The sequence below is a fragment of the Bos javanicus genome, chromosome 5 (genome assembly GCF_032452875.1).
Source record: "Bos javanicus breed banteng chromosome 5, ARS-OSU_banteng_1.0, whole genome shotgun sequence".
In the NCBI taxonomy this organism is placed as follows: domain Eukaryota; kingdom Metazoa; phylum Chordata; class Mammalia; order Artiodactyla; family Bovidae; genus Bos; species Bos javanicus.
The window spans coordinates 76,172,857-76,198,693 of NC_083872.1; the positions used below are offsets into that span (position 1 = coordinate 76,172,857).

General features: G+C 47.6%; 1 protein-coding gene across 2 annotated transcripts; it reads right to left on the bottom strand.

Annotated features, from left to right (window-relative positions):
* Nucleotides 1-1,281: 1,281 nt before the first annotated feature.
* LOC133247929 (interleukin-2 receptor subunit beta-like) lies at nucleotides 1,282-13,852 on the bottom strand. Of its 2 annotated transcripts, none has more exons than XM_061417393.1 (8): nucleotides 13,761-13,852; nucleotides 13,421-13,541; nucleotides 12,841-13,057; nucleotides 11,919-12,021; nucleotides 11,240-11,345; nucleotides 9,421-9,569; nucleotides 7,967-8,132; nucleotides 1,282-2,097 (listed from the first exon to the last, which is right to left on the bottom strand). In XM_061417393.1, the coding sequence occupies exons 2-8, from the start codon at nucleotides 13,506-13,508 to the stop codon at nucleotides 2,051-2,053; spliced, it is 876 nt and encodes a 291-aa protein (XP_061273377.1). In that variant the 5' UTR covers nucleotides 13,509-13,541; nucleotides 13,761-13,852; the 3' UTR covers nucleotides 1,282-2,050. The 2 variants fall into 2 exon arrangements, with proteins under 2 accessions (XP_061273377.1, XP_061273378.1); XM_061417394.1 differs by lacking the exon at nucleotides 1,282-2,097 and adding an exon at nucleotides 7,421-7,687.
* Nucleotides 13,853-25,837: the final 11,985 nt, after the last annotated feature.

Consider the following 25,837-nt stretch of genomic DNA (forward strand, 5'->3'; position numbering starts at 1 on the left):
GGGGTGCAGAAGGGTGTGGGGGGAGCCACAGGGTGGTGGGAGAGGCTCTTCTCAGACCTCAGAGGGGACTCCTGGCATGAGGGTGCATTGCACACCCACCCTGAAGCCTCCCTATTTAAGAGAGAACCAGGCAGAGTCAAGGCAGCTGCCTGAGTGGGAAGGAGGGATGCTTACCTCCTCCCCCACATGGGGCTTAAACCAGTGACCTTGCTCTCATGGGCCCCAGGGAGCTTATGAGCTAACTTGAAAGCAGCAAAGGATGAAGGGCCCCAGGCTGCATCAGCCCATCTCAGGGCAAGGCCGGAGGAACACTGTGACTAGCTCGTTCCTCGGGGCCTGGAGCCGGGAAATAACCTAAACTGGAACTCGGTCAGCAACCGGCTGTACCCGCCAGGAGGCCCTCGCCTGCTCCTGACTGAGGAAGGTGATTTGTATACCCACGTTTCATGGGTCACCACATGGCACCTCTGGAAACAACCCTATTAGGTAGAAAACAAAGACCGTGGGATGAGGGAGCAAAGGGAGGGGCAGGTCTCGAAGGCAGAGCTGAGTCAGATGCTCAGCCATCCAGGCCCCCAACACAGAGTTATCTGTCCACAACCTCTTGGCTCTCCCATCCCCCAACCTCCACCTCTGCAGAAGCACCCAGGAAGCCCAGCCTCACCACCACTGTCCAAGCCAGGACTCAAGGACCAACCAGGTCTGGCCAGTGCACCAGAACCCAGGTGGGGTTGGGGGGGCCTGGGCAGAGCAAGGAAGGGACCAAGGGGCACTTCCATCGAGAGGATGTGGCCGAGGGCTTTGGGCCTGTGGTTCCAGCCAGAGCGCTGCTGGCCCCTGGCTGAAGTCACCTGTGCCCTTCCCGCAGGAAGCAGGGGGCGGCAGGAGCGGAGGGGGCAGGGGAAGCTGCGAGGTGTGTGGTTTAGACTGTGAAGTGCATACCAGGGTGAGCCCGGACACTAGAGTGAGTGGGCCTGGTGAGCTGCTTCTGCTGCCAGGCCCTCTTCCTGTGTCTCTCTTCTCAGCTCTGTCCTGAAACCTGCCCACTAACACCTGTCCCTCCTCAGCGCCCCCAGCATAGACCACCAAGAAGGTTCAGAACAGCCCACCTCAGACAGCAGAGGCGCCAGCATCACCAAGGCTCCAGAGAGCAGAGCACCGCGAAGGTGCACTGAAAGAGGCCAGAAAGTCCTCAAAGCCTTCTCTGAGGCACCAGGTACCAGTGCTGACAACACTGGCCTGGTCCCTCCCATGCTCCAGGCCCTGTTCCTAGTTTATGGGTGTTAATTCCTGAATAGGCCAAGTGTGGGTTGAGGTCCAATGCACCAGCATCCCCAGGTGTTTGTCAGAAACGCGGTATCTCAGGCCCCACCCCAGACTGAATCTGAATCTGCATCTTAACCAGGTTCCCGGGTGATTTCTGCACACACGGAAATTTGAGAAGCATCATATTAATTCATTTAACCCTGATAACAGCACTTGGTACCTCAGACAGTAAAGAAAGTGCCTGCAATGCAGGAGAAACAGGTTCAATCCCTGGGCTGGAAAAATCCCCTGGAGAAGGGAATGGCTACCCACTCCAGTATTCTTGCCTAGAGAATTCCATGGACAGAGGAGTCTGGTGGGCTACAGTCCATGGGGTCACAAAAAGTCAGACACGACTGAGCAACTAACACTTTCAGGTAGGTATTCTTATGATCCTCTTTTACAGATGGGGAAACTAAGGCACAGGTTAAACAGCTTGCCCACGGCCACACAGCGGGGTTAGTGCCAGGGCTGGGACTTGAACCCAGGCCGTCTGGCTCCAGAGGACACACTGCTCACTGCTGGGAGGCCACTGCCTTAGGAATGAGAGGACCGTGGGTATTCCAGTCACTGCTGGCCGTTCGGCACCTGTTCTACCTGTGCTGCCCTACCTTCCAGAACCCACTCCAGCCTTCCCACTACTTTTCTGCCCTCTGAATCACGGTTTTCTCAGGCATAGAAGGTAAGAACCCACCAACTGCATGGACCATTCGTCAAGCATGTGTCATCCTGGGAGTTATGACCTTTACAAAAGATGCTCAGGATTCAAGTCTGCCGCCGGGAGTCCAGGGCCTAATAGAAGAGACAGAAGACAGGAATGGTCACATGGGTGAATAAAACTTTATCTGGAGGTGGTCAGACACTCCCTGCGTGGCTGCCTCTTTAAGGCAGACTGCAGGGAGGAGGAAGCTTTGAGCCAGACCTTGAAGGCTGAAATATCTAACACAGGACAAGGGTCAGAGGCCAGCTTGAGTGAAGGGGCAGAGGGGGGTGTAGATACAGGTGTAAAGCGGCCTGTGTGGCTGAAGTAGGTGCATGGAGCTTAGCTTAAAGCATCCCCCCATCCAACCCTCAACTGATGCCCAGCTCCCTTCCACAGAATCTCACCCAGAGTGCCCAGACTCCCTTGAATGCCCCCCTGTGATGAGGAGACCACTCCTTCCTATAGCAGGAAGCCCAGGCTATCTCTGGCATGCCCACAGATGGGTTCATTCTAGCCAGCACACCTGTGTACAGGTAGATGTCCTTCAAGCACACCTGAGCTATGCATATCCAGCCAGTCCTGCTGCTACCTGGGGAATAAGAGATGCCTAAATGCCCAAGACATCTGCTGTACTAGACAGGCTCCCACCTCTAGAGCCTTGAAGTCCTGGCTCCGTGGGATACCCCACCAGAGTATTGGTCCACACAGGAAAGGGGCCCTTAGCGTCTGGACTCCACCCTGCTTGGAAGAACCCTGAGCTGGCATGTCCACGCACACAGTAGGGAGCCTCTCTGGATGGTGCTCTTTGCTGAGGGCACTGAGCATGCACATGTAATAAACACAGCCTGCTTGTCCTGGGCTGAAGTGACGGTGACAGGAGGTCCCCCTACAATGCCATTTCACACCCATTGCAGCCACAGGACCTCCCTCCACCATGACTAACACTAGACATGAGGACACCCAGGGCTCCCTTGTAATTGGGATCTGAGCTCAGGTCGGCGACACTAGAGTTGAGTTCTGAGCACCTACACAAGATTCTTTCCCTCCTTCCCCTCATTGCCCACCTCCTCCACACTTGCCTCAGTACTTTGCACACAAAGGGCACTCAGTAACTGCTTTAGAACATTTGAGTTAAGGGACTTCCCTGATGGCTCAGCGGTTAAGAACCTGCCCGGCCATGAAGGAGATGGCCACACACCATCCCACATGCCAGAAGCCCACATACGGCATGGGCCACAAGGAAAGATCCCACGTGAGGCAGCAAAGATCCTGCATGCTGCAACTAAGACCCTACAGAAGTGAAATAATAAATAAATATTAAAAAAAAAACACAAAAACACAGAGTTATGGGCCCAGAAGTTTCCACCAGGGGGCGATGCATGCCGCTCCCCAGCCTCCACATTGGAGGCAGCTGAGACGAAGGCAAGGAGAGTGGCCCAGTGTGGACAGTGGCTGTTTCTGCCCTGAACAGGGCAGGTGCCCACAGGACAAGACAGGGAAGCAAGCAGGGCCCGTCAATTCCAGGCAGGCAGCATGAGGGGAACCCAAGGAAAGAGAAAGCCAAGAGAATGACCCACGAGGGATCTTGGAGACTCTCAGATCTATCCTGCCCCTGTAAAGATGATAAGCCTGGGCCCAGAGAGGGGCAGATGTCAGCCTTAGGTCACACAGAAGGGTGGAGGTTTAAACCCTGCCCTCCAGCCTCCCAGAACCCTTCATCCCACTTAACCACCAGATACAGAGAAGGAAGCTTAACTCAATGGATCCCTCGCCTTCCTCCAGTTGGTACAGATCAGAAATGGGTTCCTGAGACAGCCCCAGGCCCCAGCCCTCTGCTCCTCCTGCATCTCTTTCCCAAACACCCTCACCTCCAACCCTAACTACCCAAGGATTCACAGTCCTGAAGCTCTTGCTCTGACCCACCTCCTCAGCCCTCCATCTCCCTTGTTCTGCTCATCTGGCCATCATTCTGTCCCCCAAGTACCACTGCCAAGCCTTTGGCATCAGCTGCTGTCCTCTTAGAATGAAAATCAGATAACGTCCTGTCCTTGCTTGAACCCCCGCCCAACAAAGGCTTCCCGCTGCCCTTATGATATAACCTCACCTGCTCACCCTGCAAGTCTCAGCCCTGCCGCCCCTGCCCCTGCCTCCCTGTCAGGCCCCGGAGGGCTCTAAGCTCAAACCTGCTGGACCCTCACCATGCTCCCTCTGAACTCCTACTACAGTCTTCCCAGACCAGCCTCACCCCATCTAAAGCCAATATGTGCCTGTTAAGTCCTGGCACCCACCTGTCTCCCCAGACAACTCTCTCTCATTTGTAATTGGTTGGACATTGGGGAAGGATTTGCTTGGGATCTGTCCTCCTGGCTGGACTGTGGCTCCTCAAGATCACAGGTCAAGTCCATGAAGTCCCACGGCTTCTCTGGCAAGTAAAGCCCTTTGTGATTCAGGGAAGGTGCTCAGATTGTAATTGTTGAAAGAACTGATGGATGGAGGTGATAGCTTACAGTGAGCAGTCTTGGATTCGTGATCTCCGAAGGAAAGGATTTCACTTCAGGACCGAAGACGTGGCTCCAGTCATTCAGAGCTTTGCAAAAGTTTCATTACAGTGAAAAAGAGATAGAGAAAGCTTCTGACATAGACATCAGAAGGAGGCAGGGAGCACCCCACTCACTAGTTGGGATGGGGTTTTATATACTTTATCAATTGGTTAGTAACAGTAGACTAAAAGAATGTTTCAAGGTTTTAAAAGTCTTACTAGACCCACTCCCATAACATACATTTTCAGTTCAGTTTAGTTCAGTCACTCAGTCGTGTCCAACTCTTTGCGACCCCATGAATGGCAGCATGCCAGGCCTCCCTGTCCATCACCAACTCCTGGAGTTCACTCAAACTCACATCCATTGAGTCAGTGATGCCATCCAGCCATCTCATCCTCTGTCATCCACTTTTCCCTCTGCCCCCAATCCCTCCCAGCACCAGAGTCTTTTCCAATGAGTCAGCTCTTCACATGAGGTGGCCAAAGTACTGGAGTTTCAGCTTTAGCATCATTCCTTCCAAAGAAATCCCAGGGCTGATCTCCTTTAGAATGGACTGGTTGGATCTCCTTGCAGTCCAAGGGACTCTCAAGAGTCTTCTCCAACACCACAGTTCAAAAGCATCAATTCTTTGGCGCTCAGCCTTATTCACAGTCCAACTCTCACATCCATACATGACCACAGGAAAAACCATAGCCTTGACTAGACGGACCTTTGTCGGCAAAGTAATGTCTCTGCTTTTCAATAAGTTATGTAGGTTGGACACAACTTTCCTTCCAAGGAGTAAGCGTCTTTTAATTTCATGGCTGCAGTCACCATCTGCAGTGATTTTGGAGCCCCCAAAAATAAAGTCTGACACAGTTTCCACTGTTTCCCCATCTATTTCCCATGAAGTGATGGGACCGGATGCCATGATCTTCGTTTTCTGAATGTTGCGCTTTAAGCCAACTTTTTCACTCTCCACTTTCACTTTCATCAAGAGGCTTTTTAGTTCCTCTTCACTTTCTGCCATAAGGGTGGTGTCATCTAGAGCTTAAAGAAAAACATACCCTTCAGCAAGATGAGCTGTTTTGTTGTGTAGTCATTGCTGCTGCTGCTGCTAAGTCACTTCAGTCATGTCCAACTCTGTGCGACCCCATAGACGGCAGCCCACCAGGCTCCCCTGTCCCTGGGATTCTCCAGGCAAGAACACTGGAGTGGGTTGCCATTTCTTTCTCCAATGCATGAAGGTGAAAAGTGAAAGTACAGTCGCTCAGTCGTATCCGACTCTTGGCGACCCCATGGACTGGAGCCTACCAGGCTCCTCCATCCATGGGATTTTCCAGGCAAGAGTACTGGAGTGGGGTGCCCTTAGCTCTGGGCTTAAATAAAGTTAGTATTAAGCAATATTTTTAATTGGTTTTAATTTAGTTGTTATGATTGTTTCCATAACAACTCAGACCTTAAGAAAAAAGTCTTATGTAACTAAGATGAAGGAATGTAGAAAAAAGCATTTGTCCCTTTCTCCTCCTTGAGGGCCCCGGACTCCTTATCAACCTACCTAAGAATAGCTCTCTGAGGGATGGATGGATGAGGGATGTTGTTATTCAGTCGCTAAATCATACCTGACTCTTTGCAATCCCATGGACTGCAACACACCAAGCTTCCCTGTCCTTCACTGTCTTCTGGAGTTTGCTCAAATTCATGTCAATTGAGTCGGTGATGCTATCCAACCTTCTCATCCTTTGCCACCCACTTGTCCTCCTGCCCTCAATCTTCCCCAGCATCAGGGTCCTTACCAATGAGTTAGCTCTTTGCATTAGGTAGCCAAAGTATTGGAGCTTCAGCATCAGTCCTTCCAATGACTCTTGAGGGTTGATTTCCTTTAGGATGACTGGTTTTGATCTCCTTGCGTCCCAAGGAACTCTCAAGAGTCTTCTCCTGAACCACAGTCTCAAAGCATCAATTCTTTGGCACTGAGCCTTCTTTATGGTCCAACTCTCACATCTGCACATGACCACTGGTAAAACCATAGTTTTGACCATATGAACCTTTGTTGGCAAAGTAATGTCTCTGCTTTTTAATACACTGTCTAGATTTGCCATATCTTTTCTTCCAAGGACCAAGTGTCTTAATTTCATGGATGCAGTCACCACCCACAGTGATTTTGGAGCCCAAGAAAATAAAATCTGTCACTGCTTCCACTTTTCCCCCTTCTATTTACCATGAAGTGATGGGACTGGATGCCATGATCTTAAATTTTTTGAACATTGAATTTAAAGTGAACTTTTTCACTGGAGGATGGAGGGATAGATGGATGGATTGAGACAAGGATGAAGGATGAAATGAAGGAAGGTCTTGACATTGGGTTGAGAAAGGGTCTATTCATCCATTTATTAATCTAACAGTGATTTACTGAGTACCTACTGGCAGCATGTGCTGGGCACTCTGGGTGTTACAGAATGCATGAGACTTGAAATCTGTCTAACCCAAGGAAACATCTCTTAGTATGGGAGTAGGGCAAATATGCAAATAATAACAACAAAGGGAGGCTGTCAGTACAATAACCATTGGGTTAAATTTTCAGAATAGTCCTAATATCAAATGATAACAGTAAATACTATGTTTGATTCTAAATCCTTCAAGGTTTTATCTAAATAAAGTAACAATGCAGGGAAAAACAATCATTTTTCAGACTATATAAGCAGTTTTGTCTTTAGAAAATGTGGTCGTATTAAGTATAAAATGCATACAGTAGGCCAGTTCAAATAAAACATATGCAGAGAGAAAAAAAACAGATCCTTACTTGACTGAGCCTAGAAGGGAAGACCTTTTAGATACCTTCTAAACCTTCTATATATGCCCTTAACCTTCTAAAATTCTAGACTTGCACTCATTCAATCAACAAATTTTTATTGAGTACCTACTATGTAGCAGCTCTCTTCTAGGTTCCTGGACTATAACAGTATAGAGCTTACAGTCTGGTGGGAGTGGGGGTCAGGGGAGACAATAGCAGTGGGTGGGCAGACAGTAAATGCAAGAGCCAAGTAAATTCCATAAGGAGGGGCTTCCCTTGTGGCTCAGAGGTAAAGAATCCACTTGCAAATTCAGGAGACACAGGTTCAGTCTCTGGTCCTATAAGATCCCATATGTCTCAGAGCAACTAAAAGAAATCAAAAGTTTGAGGTTTCAGGGTGGAGAGAGTGGAAAGAATCTCACTGGCCTCACACTAACTCACAAGCCCACTGGCAAGTTCCACTCCCTCTTTGAATCCCTGTTCCCATCTGTAAAACATGCCCACGTTACCACCCTGCAGGTCACATCCAGTGAGTTAATGATGGTCAAAGGGTGCCATACCCACACTCCAATGCTGCCCGAGCAGCTGCCTCCAGTCCCTGCCTCCTGCCCAGGCTGCTTCCCCACCTCCGCTCCCCATCAGTACCTGCAGGGAGCATCCTGAAGGCCAGGGGCTGGCTCCAGTGGCTCCAAACCTCGTGGCTGCCTAGCCGGGGCTTGGCCCGCACCTGAAGCTCATATTCCATGCCTGGAGCGAGATTCTCCAGGGAGATCCATTGCTGGTTCTGCCTGAGGGTCAGTAGCCGGGCGTCCTGGGGCAGAGACAGGGCTGTCAGACCAGAGGGGTCTGCACTGCCCCCTCACTTCCTGTGGCAGGGCTGGCTGAGAGTATGAGCAAAGCAGTGCCTTCCTTTATCCCTTCCAGCCATCCACCCTGCACTGTCCCCCCTCCTACAGAAAGGCTCCCCAACTAGCCACTTGCAGGGGCCCCAGGAATCAGGGTCTTCCTGAACTCCTCCCCCTCTCTCTACTCCAGTATCCAAAGCCATCTGTCAATCAGCTGGCTCCACCTCCAGAACCTATTCTGGACCCTTCCCTCTTCCCTCCACTCCTTCCTCCTGCAGGTCTGAGCTCCCACGACCTCTGAGCCCCGTCCAAGGTCTCCCTCCTTCCCTGCGCCCCGCACCCCTGTGCTCTGCAGCAGTCTCTTCTCCACTCAGCCATAAAGAGGGGTTTCCCATAGACTTCTACCTGCTTGGAGTCACCCTTTTTGTTTTTTTTCCAGCACTCCAGACACATAGGCCGTGTCTTGCCTGTGCAATGGTTCTTTCCTCTGCCTGGAAGACCCTCCCCAGATCCTCAAAGGCTCAACTCCTGCCTAAGCCCCAGATCTCGGAAAGCCCTGGTCACATGAGTCTGAAGGAGCCTGGCCCAGGCCTTCTGAACTGTGTTATCACAATGAAATTTCATGAGAGTATGTAAAAACAGCGCAGAGTCTGTTCCTATCCCCCATGTGAGTTTCCTCAGAGGCAGCTTGTCAGACTCTCCCCCGATTCTTGCCCCGGCATTCAGCACACAGTAGGTACTCAGGGAATGTTTGTTGACTGAGTGAGCGAATAAAGGAATGGGTAAGTGAATGAGTGGTGGTTCTACAGTAAATAATTTGCTGCATGCAGGATACCTGGGTTGAATCCTTGGGTCAGGAAGATCGCTGGAGAAGGGAATGGCAACGTTCTCCAGTATTCCTACCTTGAAAGTATCGGACACATCTGAGTGACTAACACATGGTGAATGAGTAAGCGATCAACCCCCATGGACGTGGACCACACTGGATTTGAAGAGGGAAGAGTGGCTGCCCAAGGCCTCTGTAATCTTCAGAATGGGAGTCACCTGCCTCTTGGCTTTGTAAATCTTGCCTTGAATATGATGCCAGCTGGACCCTTGGGGTGTCAGGGGACCCCAGAGGGGGGTGGTGGGGGGCAGTTCCAAGGAGCAGGAGGGGTTGATTAGGGGCTTCTGTGGCTTTGCTGAGATGAAGGATGGACAGGGTAACCAGGACAGGGAGGAGTCAGGGCAGGTGCGATGGAGCCAGGTACTCACCTCCCAGCTGTGGTCGGCGTACCTTAACCGGGCCTCAAACTCCACGTCGTTTTGGATGTAGTGGGATACCTGGGAGACGGTCCAGGTTATGTTGCACCTATGGGTCTCTATGCGGACGACCTGGAGTGAGTGGGGTGGAATCAGACGAACTGGAGACAGGAGAGAGACAAAGGCAGAGAGAACAAGCTTGGGGGATGCCACATGCCGAGCTCCCACCTCCACCTTTGTACCTGCTGTTCCTCCCTCCTGGTGCTCTCTTTTCCCAGGGATCGGCATGTCCCTGCTCAAATATCACCATTCAGAGACGCTTACCCCAACCACCCACCACTCTCTGCCCCTGTCGCTTGTTTCATTTTTCTCCCTAGTACTTATCATCATCTGATATATTAAATATCTACTTCTGATTCTTTATTCGTTTTCTGTCTGCCCCACCAGACTGAGCTCTCTGAGGGGGCAAGGACTTGATCTCTGGAGTATCCTTGGTGCCTGGAACATTACCCAGCAAGTGGTGGGCACTTGATTAGATATCTGCAGAATGAATGAGTCAAGGCAGTCTTTCTCTGCACTCAGATTTGATCAGAGATTTACCTGAATCATCTCATTTATTTAATTTAATTCTACTTCATCACTCTTATATGATTATAAGATTGTATGATTCTGAAGTTCAATTGATCTTAATTTTTATACTTCTGAGACTCTGTAGAACTCCACAAATAATAATTAGCAAATGTTTATTGAGCAAGTGCTAAACAATTTCTGTATCTTGGCTTATAGACTCCTACAGCAACCATGCTTTTGGTGGTGTTTAGTTGCTAAGTTGTGTCCGACTCTTTTCGACCCCACGGACGGTAGCCCACCAGGCTCCTCTGTCAGTGGAATGTCCCAGGCAAGAAAACTGAAGTGGATTGCCATTTCCTTCTTTGGGGACTTTCCTGACCCAAGGGTTGAACCTGCATCTGCTGCATTGCGGGTGGATTCTTTATCGCTGCACCACCACATAAGCCCTACAGCAACCACAGGCAGCAGGTAACTGGTTATCCCCACTTTACAGATGAGGAAACTGAGGCTCAGACATATTAAATGGCCTGCCAGCTAGATTACACTCACTAATGCAGGATTGCATTTAGAACCCTGGATCTCACTCTGTGCTCCCATCTCTTCCCGAGAGATGACCTCCAAGCTTGGAGAGGGAGGGGGATAGGCTGGAGGTGGGGGAGGGCACTCAGTCGTTCAACAAACTTTCAGCCCAGCACCACCCAGATCAGCCCTGATGCTGAGTATTCAGAACAGAGATGTAAGGATGGCAGAAGCTCTGCCCTCAGGGAAACTCAGCCCAATGAGGGAGACAGACCCATTATCAAGCAGCAAAGACCCAGGAAGTAAACACCCTGAAAGAGAAGGTACCAGGGGCTCCAAAGGTCTGGGAAGGCCTCCTGGAGGAGGTGACTCCTCACTGAACTTGATGGGAGAGTGGCAATTTTCGGGGTGACAACAGCCTTCCAAGCAGGCTGAGGCTGCTTGGTGTGCAAGTGTTTAGAGGCATGGAAGGGCAAGTTGAGCCTGGAGAGCTGGTCCTTGGTGTGACAGGAATATAAGCCACAAGAGGAGGCGTGCTGGAGAAGGAAGCCAGGCCAAGTGACCTTGAACACTAGGGTAAGGGTCCGGGACTTCAGCCCAAGTTCAAGGGGCAGTGAGTTGGAAGCTGATAGGGGTGTGGAAGCTGATGGGGAGAGACTAGTGCTGGGCGATCCCAAAGGGGAAGACAGGGAAGCCCACCCTTCCCACCCCACACCAGCTCCACCCTGGAGGCCTCACTCACTGTAATCAAAGGGCTTGATATCCTGGGTCATCATCCTCCTCCACTTCCCGCCTTCAGAGCACATCACCGTCAATTTCATGATGTCCACTATGGTCAGTTTCTGAGCCTGCAAGGGAAGGAGGCTGGGGATGTAATTGCCAGTAGCTGGTATGGGGACGGAGAGGCTGCTGGGATGTGGATGGCAGGGGAAACCACGGCTGTAATAAGCTGGACCCTCTCCCTGAGATCCTCCATCTAAGGCATGGCTCCGACTCTTTATGAAAAGGGTCAGAAAGTTGATAATTTTGACGCTGCAGGTCATATGATCTCTGTCACAACTATTCAACGTTGCCATTGTTGCTGTCCTGCAAAAGCAGCCATAAAAAAACAAGAGAGCAAATGGGTGTGGCTGTGTGCCAATAAAACTTAATTTATAAAAGCAGAGAAGCAGAGCTTTTAATTTAATTTTAATTTATAGGAGCAGAGCTGAGCAGCCGACACCTCATGAACCTCGGATCCCTCCGCGCCTGGGTCAGTCATCTGCTCTCCCTGGATGCTGCCTCCTTCCTCCTGCCTCCCCAGCCTAGGAAGCCCACTCTGCCGCAGCCCTGACCACTGGGTGTGCTGCGACCTCCACCAGAAAGAAGCTCCTCTGCACCTCCCCCCGCCCCGGCTGCCCCTCCCAGCTCTGGCTACTCACTTCTGGAGAATGTCCCAGGACCAGGTTGCATGCCCAGGATCCTGGCCTCACTGGCTGCAGCTCACAGGTGTGGTTCCACTGTTTTGTAGGAAAAAGCACCTCTCTTTGAAGAAAAAGAGGGACCCCCTCAGAGCTGGCCTCAGGAGGGTGCCCATGCAGCATTACTGTCCTAAGCCTGGGTTTTATGCCAACCCCACCTGCCCTGCTTCCCTTTGTGAGCATCTCTCCCTTCCTCCTCATCTCAGTCAAGCCCCAGGGCAGCTAAAGTGATCCAGAAACAAATCTGTTCAGGGCACATGGCCCTTTCCACCTAAAGCCCTCCAAATTCTCCCCATAGGGTGCACACAATCCTTGACAGGCCCTCCAGAGCTCCTTAGAATCACTACCCACCTGGGAGCCAAGGTCAAAGCCGCCCTGCTGGCTGCTACCAGCAGGATGTTTGGATCAGTGACCCTTCACTGGTTCCTTCCCAGCCGGCAAGTTCGTTCCCCCAGCCTCTCCCCAGTCCCCTGTCCCCACAGCTGCCCTAGACATCTCACAAAATCCCAGGTTACTCAAAAACTTTGGGGAACCCCATTTGGTCCTCCTTGCCTCTAACATCGAGTCCATCCTCAGCATATCAGGCGAGCAGCCCAGTGTCCCCAAACTACCTAGTCTGGCTCATGCCCAGCCCTGCTACTGCAGCCTGGATCACACACCCCACCTCCACTCAGGCTCCAGGATCCTAAATATCTGACTCCCTCAGTTCTTCCAGACTCCTGTGACACCAGCAGTCTGTGTGTCTTATTAGTCCAAAATTCTCAAAGTGCAGAGTTCTTGGAGTCTGAGAGCTGTTAGTAAGATTTCAAGAGTCCAGAAGTCAGGATGACAAGATCTCAGCACGCTGCAATTCTGTATATTTGCCCGTCAACCGCACACGCACCTCTGAGGCTGACGGCTGTGCAAGCAGCAGGTGGTGGCCCGCAGGCCCTCATCATGGCTCCAGATGCAGGAGACGTTGGCTCTCGAGTTATAGAAGCATGTGATGTTGGAAGCATATGCCGTGAAGATGCGGCGTGTGGGGCTGGCTGTAGGGCACCCATGGCCTTCAAAGGTTCCCCCGCCACTCCTGTTCCTACCAGGTGAGGAGATGCTCAGTCCTGGTGGGCAGAGAAAGGGTTAGTGGGTCCGCTTCAGAGAGGACAAAACTGAGTCCCACAGCCCACAAGGACCCCCAGACTGGTCGAGGCAGGGCAGGGACAAGAAGACATTGTCTTCCTGGGATTCGGAGAGGCCTGTGGGTACAATGTAGACAGGATGGTTGAAGGAAAAGGTAGATACCCTTTTGGGAAATCTGGGAAAAGACCAGATACCGGTCTCTGGTCCCATTGGCCCCTTCCCCCACCTTCTGCCCCTGCTGATGGGGCTTCTGCCAAGAACCAGGGGTCTTAGAACAAGTTCTAGAAAGGCCTCAGCCTCCCTCCTGAGGGAAAGCCCAGCTCTCCAGATACCAGGGTCCTCACCATTCACTGCTGTAGATGTCTGAGGGATGGCCAGCAGCAAGAGGAGGATGAGGAGGGACAGACAGCAGGACAGAGCCGGAGCCGCCATCACATCCACGGATGGGGGCTGGGGAAGGGAGCCCTGGATGGAGGAAGAAGGGGAGAGAGCACGAGTGAGCAGCCAGCCACCTCCTCCCCCACCCAAGAGACAGGCTGGGCTCTGCCCTCCCGAGGTTCACCCATCGGCTCCCCACCATGCCAGCCTCAGGGCCTTTGCACCTGCTGGTTCTGAAATCATTTACCTCAGTTGGAACTCAAACCCACGTGACCAGGACTTGAAGCCAGTCAAAATCCACAGTACCTGTGTTCAGGCCCTAATGAAGCTCAGTTCTTGATGTCTCAAGAATGAGTGTAGGCCATCTCAGAAGGCGAGTGCAGACAGGAAGTGTGATGTGGTTAGTTTTTATGGACTGAGTAATTTCATATGTAAATGAGTGGGAGGATTATTCCAACCATTTTTGGGAAGGAGGTTTCCAGGAACTGGGCCACAGCCCACTCCTTGGTCTTTTGCCTCTGGGTATGTCATTTAGCTTGCTGATCGAAGATCAAGGTTTCAGTTCAGTTCAGTCACTCAGTCGTGTCTGACTCTTTGTGGCCCCATGAATCGCAGCACGCCAGGCCTCCCTGTCCATCACCAACTCCCAGAGTTCACTCAAACTCACGTCCATCGAGTCAGTGATGCTATCCAGCCATCTCATCCTCTGTCGTCCCCTTCTCCTCCTGCCCCCAATCCCTCCCAGCATCAGAGTCTTTTCCAATGATTCAACTCTTTGCATGATGTGGCCAAAGTACTGGGGTTTCAGCTTCAGCATCAGTCCTTCTAAAGAACACCCAGGACTGATCTCCTTTAGAATGGACTGGTTGGATCTCTTTGCAGTCCAAGGGACTCTCAAGAGTCTTCTCCAATACCACAGTTCAAAAGCATCAATTCTTCGGCACTCAGCTTTCTTCACAGTCCAACTCTCACATCCATACATGACTACTGGAAAAACCATAGCCTTGACTAGATGGACCTTTGTTGGCAAAGTAATGTCTCTGCTTTTGAATATGCCATCTAGGTTGGTCATAACTTTCCTTCCAAGGAGTAAGCGTCTTTTAATTTCATGGCTGCAGTCACCATCTGCAGTGATTTTGGAGCCCCAAAAAATAAAGTCTGACACTATTTCCACTGTTTCCCCATCTGTTTTCCATGAAGTGATGGGACCAGATGCCATGATCTGAGTTTTCTGAATGTTGAGCTTTAAGCCAACTTTTTCACTCTCCACTTTCACTTTCATCAAGAGGCTTTTGAATTTCTCTTCACTTTCTGCCACAAGGGTGGTGTCGTCTGCATATCTGAGGTTATTGATATTTCTCCCGGCAAGGTCTAATCAAGTCCATTTATCTACCATCTTGGACGCATTTGATTCTAATCAGTTTATGTTGTGCCCTTGGGCTATGTCAAAGTTGTGCTCTGACCCTTTCCCTCCTATTACAGTCCCTCTGCCCCACACATGCTCTTTCCTTTCCTTTGGAGATTCAGGGACTCATGTTGTCATTGCTGAAAGGACTCTCTGAGTGGGCCCAACCCTTATTGAAAAGTTGGGGAAAATAAGGCCCAGAAGGAGGGAAGACCTGCTTACATCCACATAGAGAGGCCAGCACAGAGATGGAATTAGAGCTCACAGACTCAGGTTAGATCCCTGGGTCAGGAAGATCCCCTGGAGAAGGAAATGGCAACCCAAATCAGTATTTTTGCTTGGAAAATTCCACGGACAGAGGAACCTGGCGGGTTACAGTCCGTTGCGTTGCAAATAGTTGGCCATGACTGAGTGACTGAACACATCCTCTCTACCTGGCTGCTCACTCACCCACACCAAAACCATTTGTTAAGATGTTTTGAAACCATTAACCTCAGGTTAGGACAATGGCACTCCAATCCAGTACTCTTGCCTGGAAAATCCCATGGACAGAGGAGCCTGGTGGGCTGCAGTCCATGGGGTCACTAAGAGTCAGACACGACTGAGCGACTTCACTTTCACTTCTCACTTTCATGCATTGGAGAAGGAAATGGCAACCCACTCCAGTGTTCTTGCCTGGAGAATCCCAGGGATGGGGGAGCCTGGTGGGCTGCCGTCTATGGGGTCGCACAGAGTCGGACACAACTGAAGTGATTTAGCAGCAGGACTTGAACCCAGGTGGCCAGGACTGGAACCCAGCCAAAACCCAGGTTGGGACTTGAACCCACAATCTTTTAATTAGAATCATTCACCTGATGTCTGGACTTACTGAGGCTCAGGTTCTTTGTGTCTGTCACAGAAAGAATTCAGTGAGAGACAAAGTGATAGGTATGAAGGGGATTTATTCAGACTCAGAGAGAAGCACACTCCACAGACAGGGTATGGGCCACTGTGAAGTGGCAGTGAAATGTGACCTGGTTAGTTTTTATAGACTGGGTAATTTCATATGCTAATGAGTAGGAGGATTATTCCAACTATTTTGGGGAAAGGGTGGAGATTTCCAGGAATTGGGCCACCACCTTGCTCTTTTGACAGTGCCTTGGAACTGCCAGGGGTCTCTTGTTATGTCATTTAGCTTGCTGATTGAGGATTAAGGTCTAATCAAAGTCCACTTGTCTGCCATCTTGGACCCATTTGATTCTTAATCAAATGTGCTTATGTTGTGTCCTTGGGCTGTCATGCTTTCAAAAATTGTGCCCTGCCCTTTCCCTCCTGTTACAGTTCCTCTATGCCAGGCTCTATTTCAAACCTTTAACCATGGCGATCAGGCTATCTACTGGAGATACACTCAGTATTCCCATTTTCAGAAGAGAAATTGAGGTGCAGAGAGGTGAAGCAAATTACCCAAGATCACACAGCTGATAAGAAGCAGCTGTGGAATCTGAGCCAAGGCACACTGCCTAGAGCCCAGTAAACTGTGCTGATCATCTTGTAACAAAACCTCATAGCAATTCTTGAGTAAGGGGTGGAGTGGGGGAATGGGGACTAAGCCCTCACGCTCTGCCAGGGTTTCATGTGCACCAGCTCATCTAATCTGTCAGCAGCAGGGGCTGGAAGCATGTATTGTCTCATTACTCAGATGAGGAGACCAAGGCTCTAAGCCATGAACCCACCCAATGTCATATTGCAGAAGAAACAGAGCTGGGATTCCACCCCAGGGCTGCACCAAGAGGCCCGTTCCCTCCCATTATTCTGTCCCATCCAGATCCTGTCCCAGAAGTAAGGCCCGCAGCTTCCCCTCCTGAACCTCACTGGCCCACCAGAAGGCATCTGGCCTGAGTGTGGAGCAGGGCCCAGAAAGGTACCTAGTTGCTCCTCCTTGCCCAGCACAATGTCTCCCTAGAGCAATGCTCCCTGACCAGGCTGGTTGTCTCTTTGGATCCTCCAGTCCTCTACAGAACAGAGCATTGTCTCAGTACTTTGCACACAAAGGGTGCTCAATAATTGCTTTAAGGGCTTCCCTGGTTGGACAAGACTCTTGGGAGTCCCTTGGACTACAAAGAGATCCAACCAGTCAATCCTAAAGGAAATCAACCCTGAATATTCATTGGAAGAACTGATGCTGAAGCTGAAGCTCCAGTGCTGATGTGAAGAGCTGACTCATTAGAAAATACCTTGATGCTGGGAAAGATTGAAGGCAGGAGGAGAAGGGGACGACAGAGGATGAGATGGTTGAATGACATTACCAACTCAATGGACATGAGTTTGAGCAAGCTCCGGGAGATGGTGACAGACAGGGAAGCCTGGTATGCTGTAGTCCATGGGATTGCAAAGAGTTGAACATGACTTAGCAACTGAACAAAACTGAACAACGCTGCAGTAAAACTAAGCCTACGTGCGGCAACTAGAGAGTCCATGTGTCACAAGTAAAGATCTGGCATGATGCAAGGAAGATCCTCCTGGCCTCAACCAAGATCTGGCATTCTGCAAAAAAAAAAAGAAAAAGAAAAAGAAAAAACCCCACCAATTATGAGCCCAGAAGTTGCCACTAGAGGGCGATGTGTGCCTCTTCCCAGCCTCCACACTGGAGCAGGAAGGTGAGATGAAAGCATGGAGGAGCCCAATGTGGACAGTGGCCTCTTCCTCCTTGGGAGCTCCAGGTGCCCACAGGACAAGACGGGGAAGCAAGCAGGGCCGGTCAATTCCAGGCAGGCAGCATGAGGGGAACCCAAGGAAAGAGAAAGCCAAGAGAATGACCCACAAGGGATCTTAGAGACTCTCAGATCTATCCTGTCCCTGTAGAGATGGTTAGCCTGGGCCCAGAGAGGGGCAGATGTCAGCCTTAGGTCACACAGCAAGGTGGAGGTTTAAGCCCTGCCCTCCAGCCTCCCAGAACCTTTCATCCCACTTAACCACCAGATACAGAGAAGGAAGCTTAACTCAACGGATCCCTCACCTTCCTCCAGTTGGTACAGATCAGAAATGGGTTCCTGAGACAGCCCCAGGCCCCAGCCCTCTGCTCCTCCTGCATCTCTTTCCCAAATACCCTCACCTCCAACCCTAACTACCAAGGATTCACAGTCCTGCAGTTCTCACTCTGACCCACCTCCTCAGCCCTCTCTCTCCCTTGTTCTGCTCATCTGGCCATCATTCTGTTCTCCAAGTACCACTGCCAAGCCTCAGCTGCTGTCCTCTTGGGCTTCCTGGTGGTTCAGATGGTAAAGCGTCTGCCTGCAATGCAGGAGACCCGGGTTCAATCCCTGGGTTGGGAAGATCCCCTGGAGAAGGAAATGGCAACCCACTCCAGTACTCTTGCTGGAAAATTCCATGGACAGAGGAGCCTGTAGGCTACAGTCCATGGAGTTGCAAAGAAATGAAAATCGAATAACATCCTGTCCTTGCTTGAACTACCCGCCACCCAACAAAGGCTTCTTGCTGCACTTATGATACAACCTCACCTGTTCACCCTGCAAGTCTCAGCCCTGCCACCCCTGCCCCGGCCTCCCTGTCAGTCCCTGGAGGGCTCTAAGCTCAAACCTGCCAGATCCTCACCATGCTCCCTCTGAGCTCCTACTACAGTCTTCCCAGACCGGCCTCACCCCATCTAAAGCTGACATGTGCCTGTTAAGTCGTGGAACCCACCTGTCTCCCCAGAGCACTCGCTCTCATTTGTAATTGGTTGGACATTGGGGAAGGATTTGCTTGGGATCTGTCCTCCTGGCTGGACTGTGGCTCCTCAAGATCACAGGTCAAGTCCATGGTGTCCCATGGGTTCTCTGGCAAGTGGAGCTATATGTGGCTCATGGTAGGTGCTCAAATTGTAGCTGTTGAAAGAATGGTTGGATGGATGGATGGAGGGATAGACAAATGGAGAGAAGGACGGAGGGTGGAAAGAAGGAAGGTCTCGGTACTGGATTGAGACAGTGTCTATTCATGCTTTCATCAGTCTAATAGGGATTCATAGAATACCTACTGCCAGCACCCTGCTGGGCAGTGTGGGAGGTACAGGATGTGTGGGACTTGAAGTCTGTCTAAATCAAGGAAGCATCTTTTAGTATGGGAGTAGGAAAAGTGAAAGTGTTATTCTCTCAGTGGTGTCTGACTCTTTTGCAACCCCATGGACTGTATCCTACCAGGCTCCTCTGTCCATGGAATTCTCCAGGCAGGAATACTATAGTGGATAGCCATTCGCTTCTCCAGGGAATCTTCTGACCCAGGAAGATCTCCCACATTTCAGGCACATTCTTTACCATCTCCCACATTTCAGGCACATTCTTTACTATCTGAGACACCAGGGAAGCCCATGGAAGTAGGGCAAATACATAAGTAACTACTAAGGGACTATGTCAGTACCATGTCCTTTGGGTTGAATTTTCAGGACAAGTATCAAATGATAAGAGTAAATATATATGATTTGATTTTAAACCTTTCAAGTTTTTAACTAAATAAAGTAATAAGACAGAATAAGTCATTTTTCAGACACATTTTGTCTTTAGAAAATGTGGTCATAATGAGTCTAAAAGACATAGAGTAGGTCAGTTCAAATAAAACACATGCAGAGGGAAAAAAAGAAAGCAGATTCTTGCTTGATAGGGTCAAGCAGGGAATACCTCCCCACCTATGCCCTGAACCTCCCCAAATCTAAGACTTTATTCAGGCAACTAGTTGTTGAACAACCATTGGCAGGAAGACACTGGAACCCACCAAAAAAAGAAAAAAAGATACTCCACATCCAAGGACAAAGGAGAAGCCACAACAGAATGGTAGGAGGAACACAATTACAATAAAATCAAATCCTATTACCCACTGGGTGGGCAACTCACAAACCAGAGAACAACAGTATCAAAGCAGTTCTCGCAGTGTTGTGAAGGTTCTAGACCCCCACATCAGGCTGCCCAGCCTGAGGATCCAGCCAAGGGATTGGGACTCCCCAGGGAATCTGATTTAGAAGGCCAGTGGGATTTGATTACAGAGTTTCCATAGAACGGGGGGAAACAGAGACTCTTGGAGGGCAACAATATCTTGTGCATACCAGGACCTAGGGGAAAGGAGCAGTGACCCCAGAGGAGAGTGAGCCAGGCCTACTTATGAGTGTTTAAGGGTCTTCTGCAGAGGCATGGGTCAGCAGTGGCCTGCCACGGGGATGGGGGCACTGGTAGCAGCAGTCCTAGGAGATGAATCTTTGCATAAGTCCTCTTGAAGTTTATCAGTAGCCCTACTATAGAAGTCTACAGACCCCAGGACTGAATTGCCTCAGGCTGACCAACTAACAGGGAGGAAGCCCAGCCCCACCCATCAGCAGACAATTGGATTAAAGTTTACTGAGCAGGACCCTGCCCACCAGAGCAAGACCCAGTTTTCCCCACAGCCAGTCCCTCTCATCAGGAAGCTTGCACAAGCCTCTTATCCTCATCCACCAGAGGGCAGACAGAAGAAATAAGACCTACAATCCCAACAGCCTCCTGAACTAACACCACAATCAGAAAGCTACTTAAAATGAAAAGAAATAGATTATGTCCCACATGAAGGAACAAGATAAATCCTCAGAAAAACAACTAAAGCAAGTGGAGATAGGCAACCTTCCAGAAAAAGAATTTGGAATAATGATAGAGAAGATGATTCAGGATCTTTGAAAAACAATGGAGGCAAAGATTGAAAATATGCAAGAAATGTTTACCAAGGACCTGCTGCTGCTGCTGAGTCACTTCAGTCGTGTCCTACTCTGTGCGACTCCATAGACGGCAGCCCACCAGGCTCCCCCATTCCTGGGATTCTCCAGGCAAGAACACTGGAGTGGGTTGCCATTTCCTTCTCCAATGCATGAAAGTGAAAAGTGAAAGTGAAGTCGCTCAGTCGTGTCCAATCCTCAGCGACCCCATGGACTGCAGCCTTCCAGGCTCCTCCGTCCACGGGAGTTTCCAGGCAAGAGTACTGGAGTGGGGATCTAGAAGTACTAAAGAACAAACAAACAGAGATGAACAATACACTAGAAGGAATAATAGCAGAATAACTGAGGCAGAAAAGTGGATAAGTGACCTGGAAGACAGAAAGGTGGAAATCAATACAGCAAAACAGAATATAGAAAAAAGAATGAAAAGAAATGAAGACAGCCTAACAGACCTTCAGGACAACATTAAACACACCAATATTCACAGTATAGGGGTCCAAGAAGGAGAAGAGAGAGAGAGAGAAAGGACCCAAGAAAATATCTGAAGAGATAATAGCTGAAACTTCCCCAACATGGTAAAGGAAATAGTCAACCGTGTCCAGGAAGCACAGAGAGTCCCAGGCAGGATAAACTCAAGGAGGAACACACCAAGACACATGGTAATGAAACTGACAAAAATTAAAGACAAAGAAAAATTATTAAAAGCAACAAGGGAAAAAAGACAAGTAACATATAAATCAGCTGATTTCTCAACAGGAACTCTACAAACCAGAAGGGAATGTCATGATATATTCCAAGTGATGAAAGGGGAGAACCTACAACCAAGACTACTCTACCCTACAAAACTCTCATTCAAGTTTGATGGAGAAATCAAAAGCTTTTCAGAGAAGCAAAAGTTAGGATAATTCAGCACCACTAAACCAATCTTACAACAAATGCTAAAGGAACGTCTCTAGGCAGGAAACACAAGAAAAGGAAAAGATCTATAAAAAAGAAGCCAAAAGCAATTAACAAAATGATAATAGGATCATATATATCAGTAATTACCTTAAATGTAAATGGATTAAATGCACCAACCAAAAGACATAGGCTGGCTGGGTGGATACAAAAACAACACCCATATATATATATATATATATATATATTGTCTACAAGAGACCCACTTCATACCTACAGACACTTACAGACTGAAAATAAGGGGATAGCAAAAGGTATTTCATGCAAAAGGAAATAATAAGAAAGCTGGAGTAGCAATACTCGTATCAGACAAAATAGATCTTAAAATAAAGACTGTTATAAGAGACAAAGAAAGACACTACATAATGATCAAAGGTTTGATCCAAAAAGAAGATATAATAATTATAAATATATATGCACCCAACATAGGAGCACTTCAATATGTAAGGCAAATACTAACAAAGATAAAGGGGAAAATTGATAGTAACACAATAATAGTGGGGGACTTTAATACCCCACTTTCATCAATGGATGGATCATCCAGACAGAAAACCAGTAAGGAAACACAGGCCTTAAATGATACTTTAGACAAGTTGAACTTAATTGATATTTATAGAGCATTCCATCCAAAAGCAGCTGACTATACATTTTCCTCAAGTGCACACGACATTCCCAAGGATTGACCACATGCTGGGCCACAAGGCAATCCTTGTTAAATTTAAGAAAATCGAAATCATATCAAGCATCTTTTCTGATCACAATGCTATGAGATTAGAAATAAACTACAAGAAAAAAAAATGCTAAGAAACACAAACATGTGGCAGCTAAACACTATGTTACTAAACAACCATTGGATCACTGAAGAAACCAAAGAGGAAATTAAAAATACCTAGAGACAAATGAAAATGAAAGTACAATGGTCCAAAACTTATGGGATGCAGCGAAAGCAGTTCTAATAGGGGAAGTTTATAGAATACAATCTTACCCTAAGAAACAGAAAAATCTCAAATAAACAACCTAACTTTACACCTAAAACAACTTGAGAAAGAAGAACAAACAATACCTAAAGCTAGTAGAAGGAAGGAAATCATAAAGATCAGAGCAGAAATGAATGAAATAGAGACAAAGAAAGCAACTGCACAGACCAATGAAACTAAAAGCTGTTTCTTTGAAAGGATAAACAAAGTTGATAAACTTTAGCCAGACTCAAGAAAAATTGTGAGAGGACTCAAATCAGTAAAATTAGAAGTAAAAAGGAAAAGTTACAACTGACTCCACAGAAATACCAAGGATCATAAATGATTACTATGAACAATTGCATGCCAATATAATGGACAATCTGGAAGAAATGGAGAAATTCTTAGAAAGGTACAGCCTCCCTAGACTGAACCAGGAAGAAGTAGAAAATATGCACAGACCAATCACAAGCATTGAAATTGAATTAAAATCTCCGTGATTAAAAACCTCCCAATAAACAAAAGTCCAGGACCTGACAGCTTCACAGGCAAATTTTATTAAACATTTAGAGAAGAGTTAACACCTATCTTTCTGAAACGGTTTCAAGAATTCACAGAGGAAGGAAAACTTCCCAACTCATTTTATGAGGCCACCATCACCTGATACGAAAACTAGACAAAGATACCACCAAAAAAAAAAAATTACAGGCCATATCACTGATGAACATAGATGCAAAAATCCTCAAGAAAATACTAGCAATCCATATCTAACAATACATTAAAAATATCATACACCGTGATCAAGTGGGATTCATCCCAGGGATGCGAGAATTTTTCAGCATCCAATTAACATGATACACCATATTAAAAATTTGAAGAACAAAAACCATATGATCATCTCAACAGATGCAGAAAAAGGATTTTGACAAAATTCAGCATTCTTTTATGATAAAAACTCTCCAGAAAGTGGACATGGAGGGTACATACCTCAACATAATAAAGGCTATCTATGACAAACTGACAGTTAACATCATACTCAATGGTGAAAAGCTGAAAGCATTCCCTCCAAGATCAGGAACAAGACAAAGATGTCCACTCTCACCACTTTTATTCAACATAGTTTTGGAAGTCCTAGCTACAACAATCAGAGAAGAGAAATAAGTAAAGAGCATCCAAATTGGAAAAGAAGTGAATCTGTCACTGTTTGCAGATGACATGATACTAATTATAGAAGATCCTAAAGATGCTACCAGAAAACTACCTGAACTCATTAGTGAATTTAGTAAAGTTGCAGGTTATGAAATTAATACATAGAAATCTATTGCATTTCTATACACTAACAATGAAAGATCAAAAAAAGAAATTCAAGAAGCAATTCCCTTTACCATTGCATCAAAAAGAATAAAATACCTCAGAATAAACATACCTATGGACACAAAGATCTCGATGAATCAAGCTCCCTGACTTTGGACTATATTACCATGCTACAGTCATCAAAACAGTATGGTACTGGCACAAAAAATAGAAATATAGAACAATGGAACAGAATAGAAAACCCAGAAATAAGCCCATTGCAGCTACTGTCAATTAATCTATGACAAAGGAGGCAAGACTACACAATGTTGGAAAAACAATCTCTTCAATAAAGGATGCTGGGAAAACTGGACAGCTATATGTAAGAAAGTGAATTTAACTTATATGCAGAGTACATCATGAGAAACGCTGGGCTGCAAGAAGCACAAGCTGGAATCAAGATTGCCAGGAGAAATATCAATAACCTTGGATATGCAGATGATAGCACCCTTATGGCAGAAAGTGAAGAGGAGCTAAAGAGCCTGTTGATGAAAGTGAAAGAGGAGAGGGAAAAGGTTGGTTTAAAGCTCAACATTCAGAAAACGAAGATCATGGCATCTGGTCCCATCACGTCATGAGAAGTAGATGGGTAAACAGTGGAAACAGTGTCAGACTTTATTTTTTTGGCTCCAAAATCACTGCAGATGGTGACTACAGCCATGAAGTTAAAAGACGCTTACTCCTTGGAAGAAAAGTTATGACCAACCTAGATAGCATATTCAAAAGCAGAGACATTACTTTGCCAACAAAGGTCCATCTAGTCAAGGCTATGGTTTTTCCAGTAGTCATGTATGGATGTGAGAGTTGGACTGTGAAGAAAGCTGAGCACCGAAGAATTCATGCTTTTGAGCTGTGATGTTGAGGAATACTCTTGAGAGTCCCTTGGACTGCAAGGAGATCCAACCAGTTCATCCTAAAGGAGATCAGTCCTGGGTGTTCATTGGAAGGACTGATGCTAAAGCTGAAACTCCAATACTTTGGCCACCTCATGCAAAGAGTTGACTCATTGGAAAAGACTCTGATGCTGGGAGGGATTGGGGGCAGGAGGAGAGGGCACGACAGCAGAAGAGATGACTGGATGGCATCACCGACTCAATGGACATGAGTTTGAGTAAACTCCGGGAGTTGGTGATGGACAGGGAGGCCTGGCGTGCTGTGATTCATGGAGTCGCAAAGAGTTGGACATGACTGAGCGACTGAATTGAACTGCACTGAATTAAAGAAATCCGGATAAAAAGATATCTACAAAGGCACAGAAACATTACTCACTACTCATCTTTTTTGTTGTTCTTTTGCTTTCCTCCACAGTAAAATCTAGAAAGTTGAATTAGTTTTGTAAACTTCCTTTTAGTAAGGATTATTCATGTGATTGAGTGTTGGCTGATGACACGTAAATAGAAGTCACTGGGTAGAGAAGAATCAAACTCAGATGCCACTGAAAATAATGCAAGATATTGAGGATGACATAGAGGTTAAATAGAAGTCTATTGAGCAGCTTCAACTGCATGCATCAAATTCTGGGAAATTCTCTTTCATTTTTATTCTATTATAAATATTTTCTAATTTTCCTTGCTATGGCTTCTTAGACACACCCATCATTTAAAAGTGGACATTTAATTTTCAAATACATAAGATTTTAAAAGTATCTTGATAATTAATTTCTCATTTAAATGCTTGCTTCTCTGCAAACACCCACTGTGTTTTATCAGTCTTCCAATTTTATCGAGGCTTTCAATGGCTAAGTCAAAGATCTCTCTTGGTAAATGTCACACTGCACTTGAAAATATATGGGTTATTTTCAAATATCTTTTGATGTTGATTTCTAACATCATTCCACAGTGGTAAGGAAAAAGACTCTGTATGATTTCAGTTCCTTTAGACCATGAAATTTTTGCACCTTGTTCTACATCCCTGGATATGTTTCAGTGTCTCCTAGTTCACAGTCTATGAGAACTTGAATAGAGTGTGTATCCTACTGTTGTGTCAAAGCTACATAAATCTTAAC

Excerpts from the sequence above, each read along its gene's own strand:
- LOC133247929 (XM_061417393.1), bottom strand. The coding sequence starts at position 13,508 with ATGGCGGCTCCGGCTCTGTCCTGCTGTCTGTCCCTCCTCATCCTCCTC. Across the intron at positions 11,346-11,918 it reads TCCTGGGACATTCTCCAGAA|GCTCAGAAACTGACCATAGT; the intron begins GTGAGTAGCCAG and ends CTTCCCTTGCAG. Across the intron at positions 9,570-11,239 it reads TATCAAGCCCTTTGATTACA|TTCGTCTGATTCCACCCCAC; the intron begins GTGAGTGAGGCC and ends TCCTGTCTCCAG.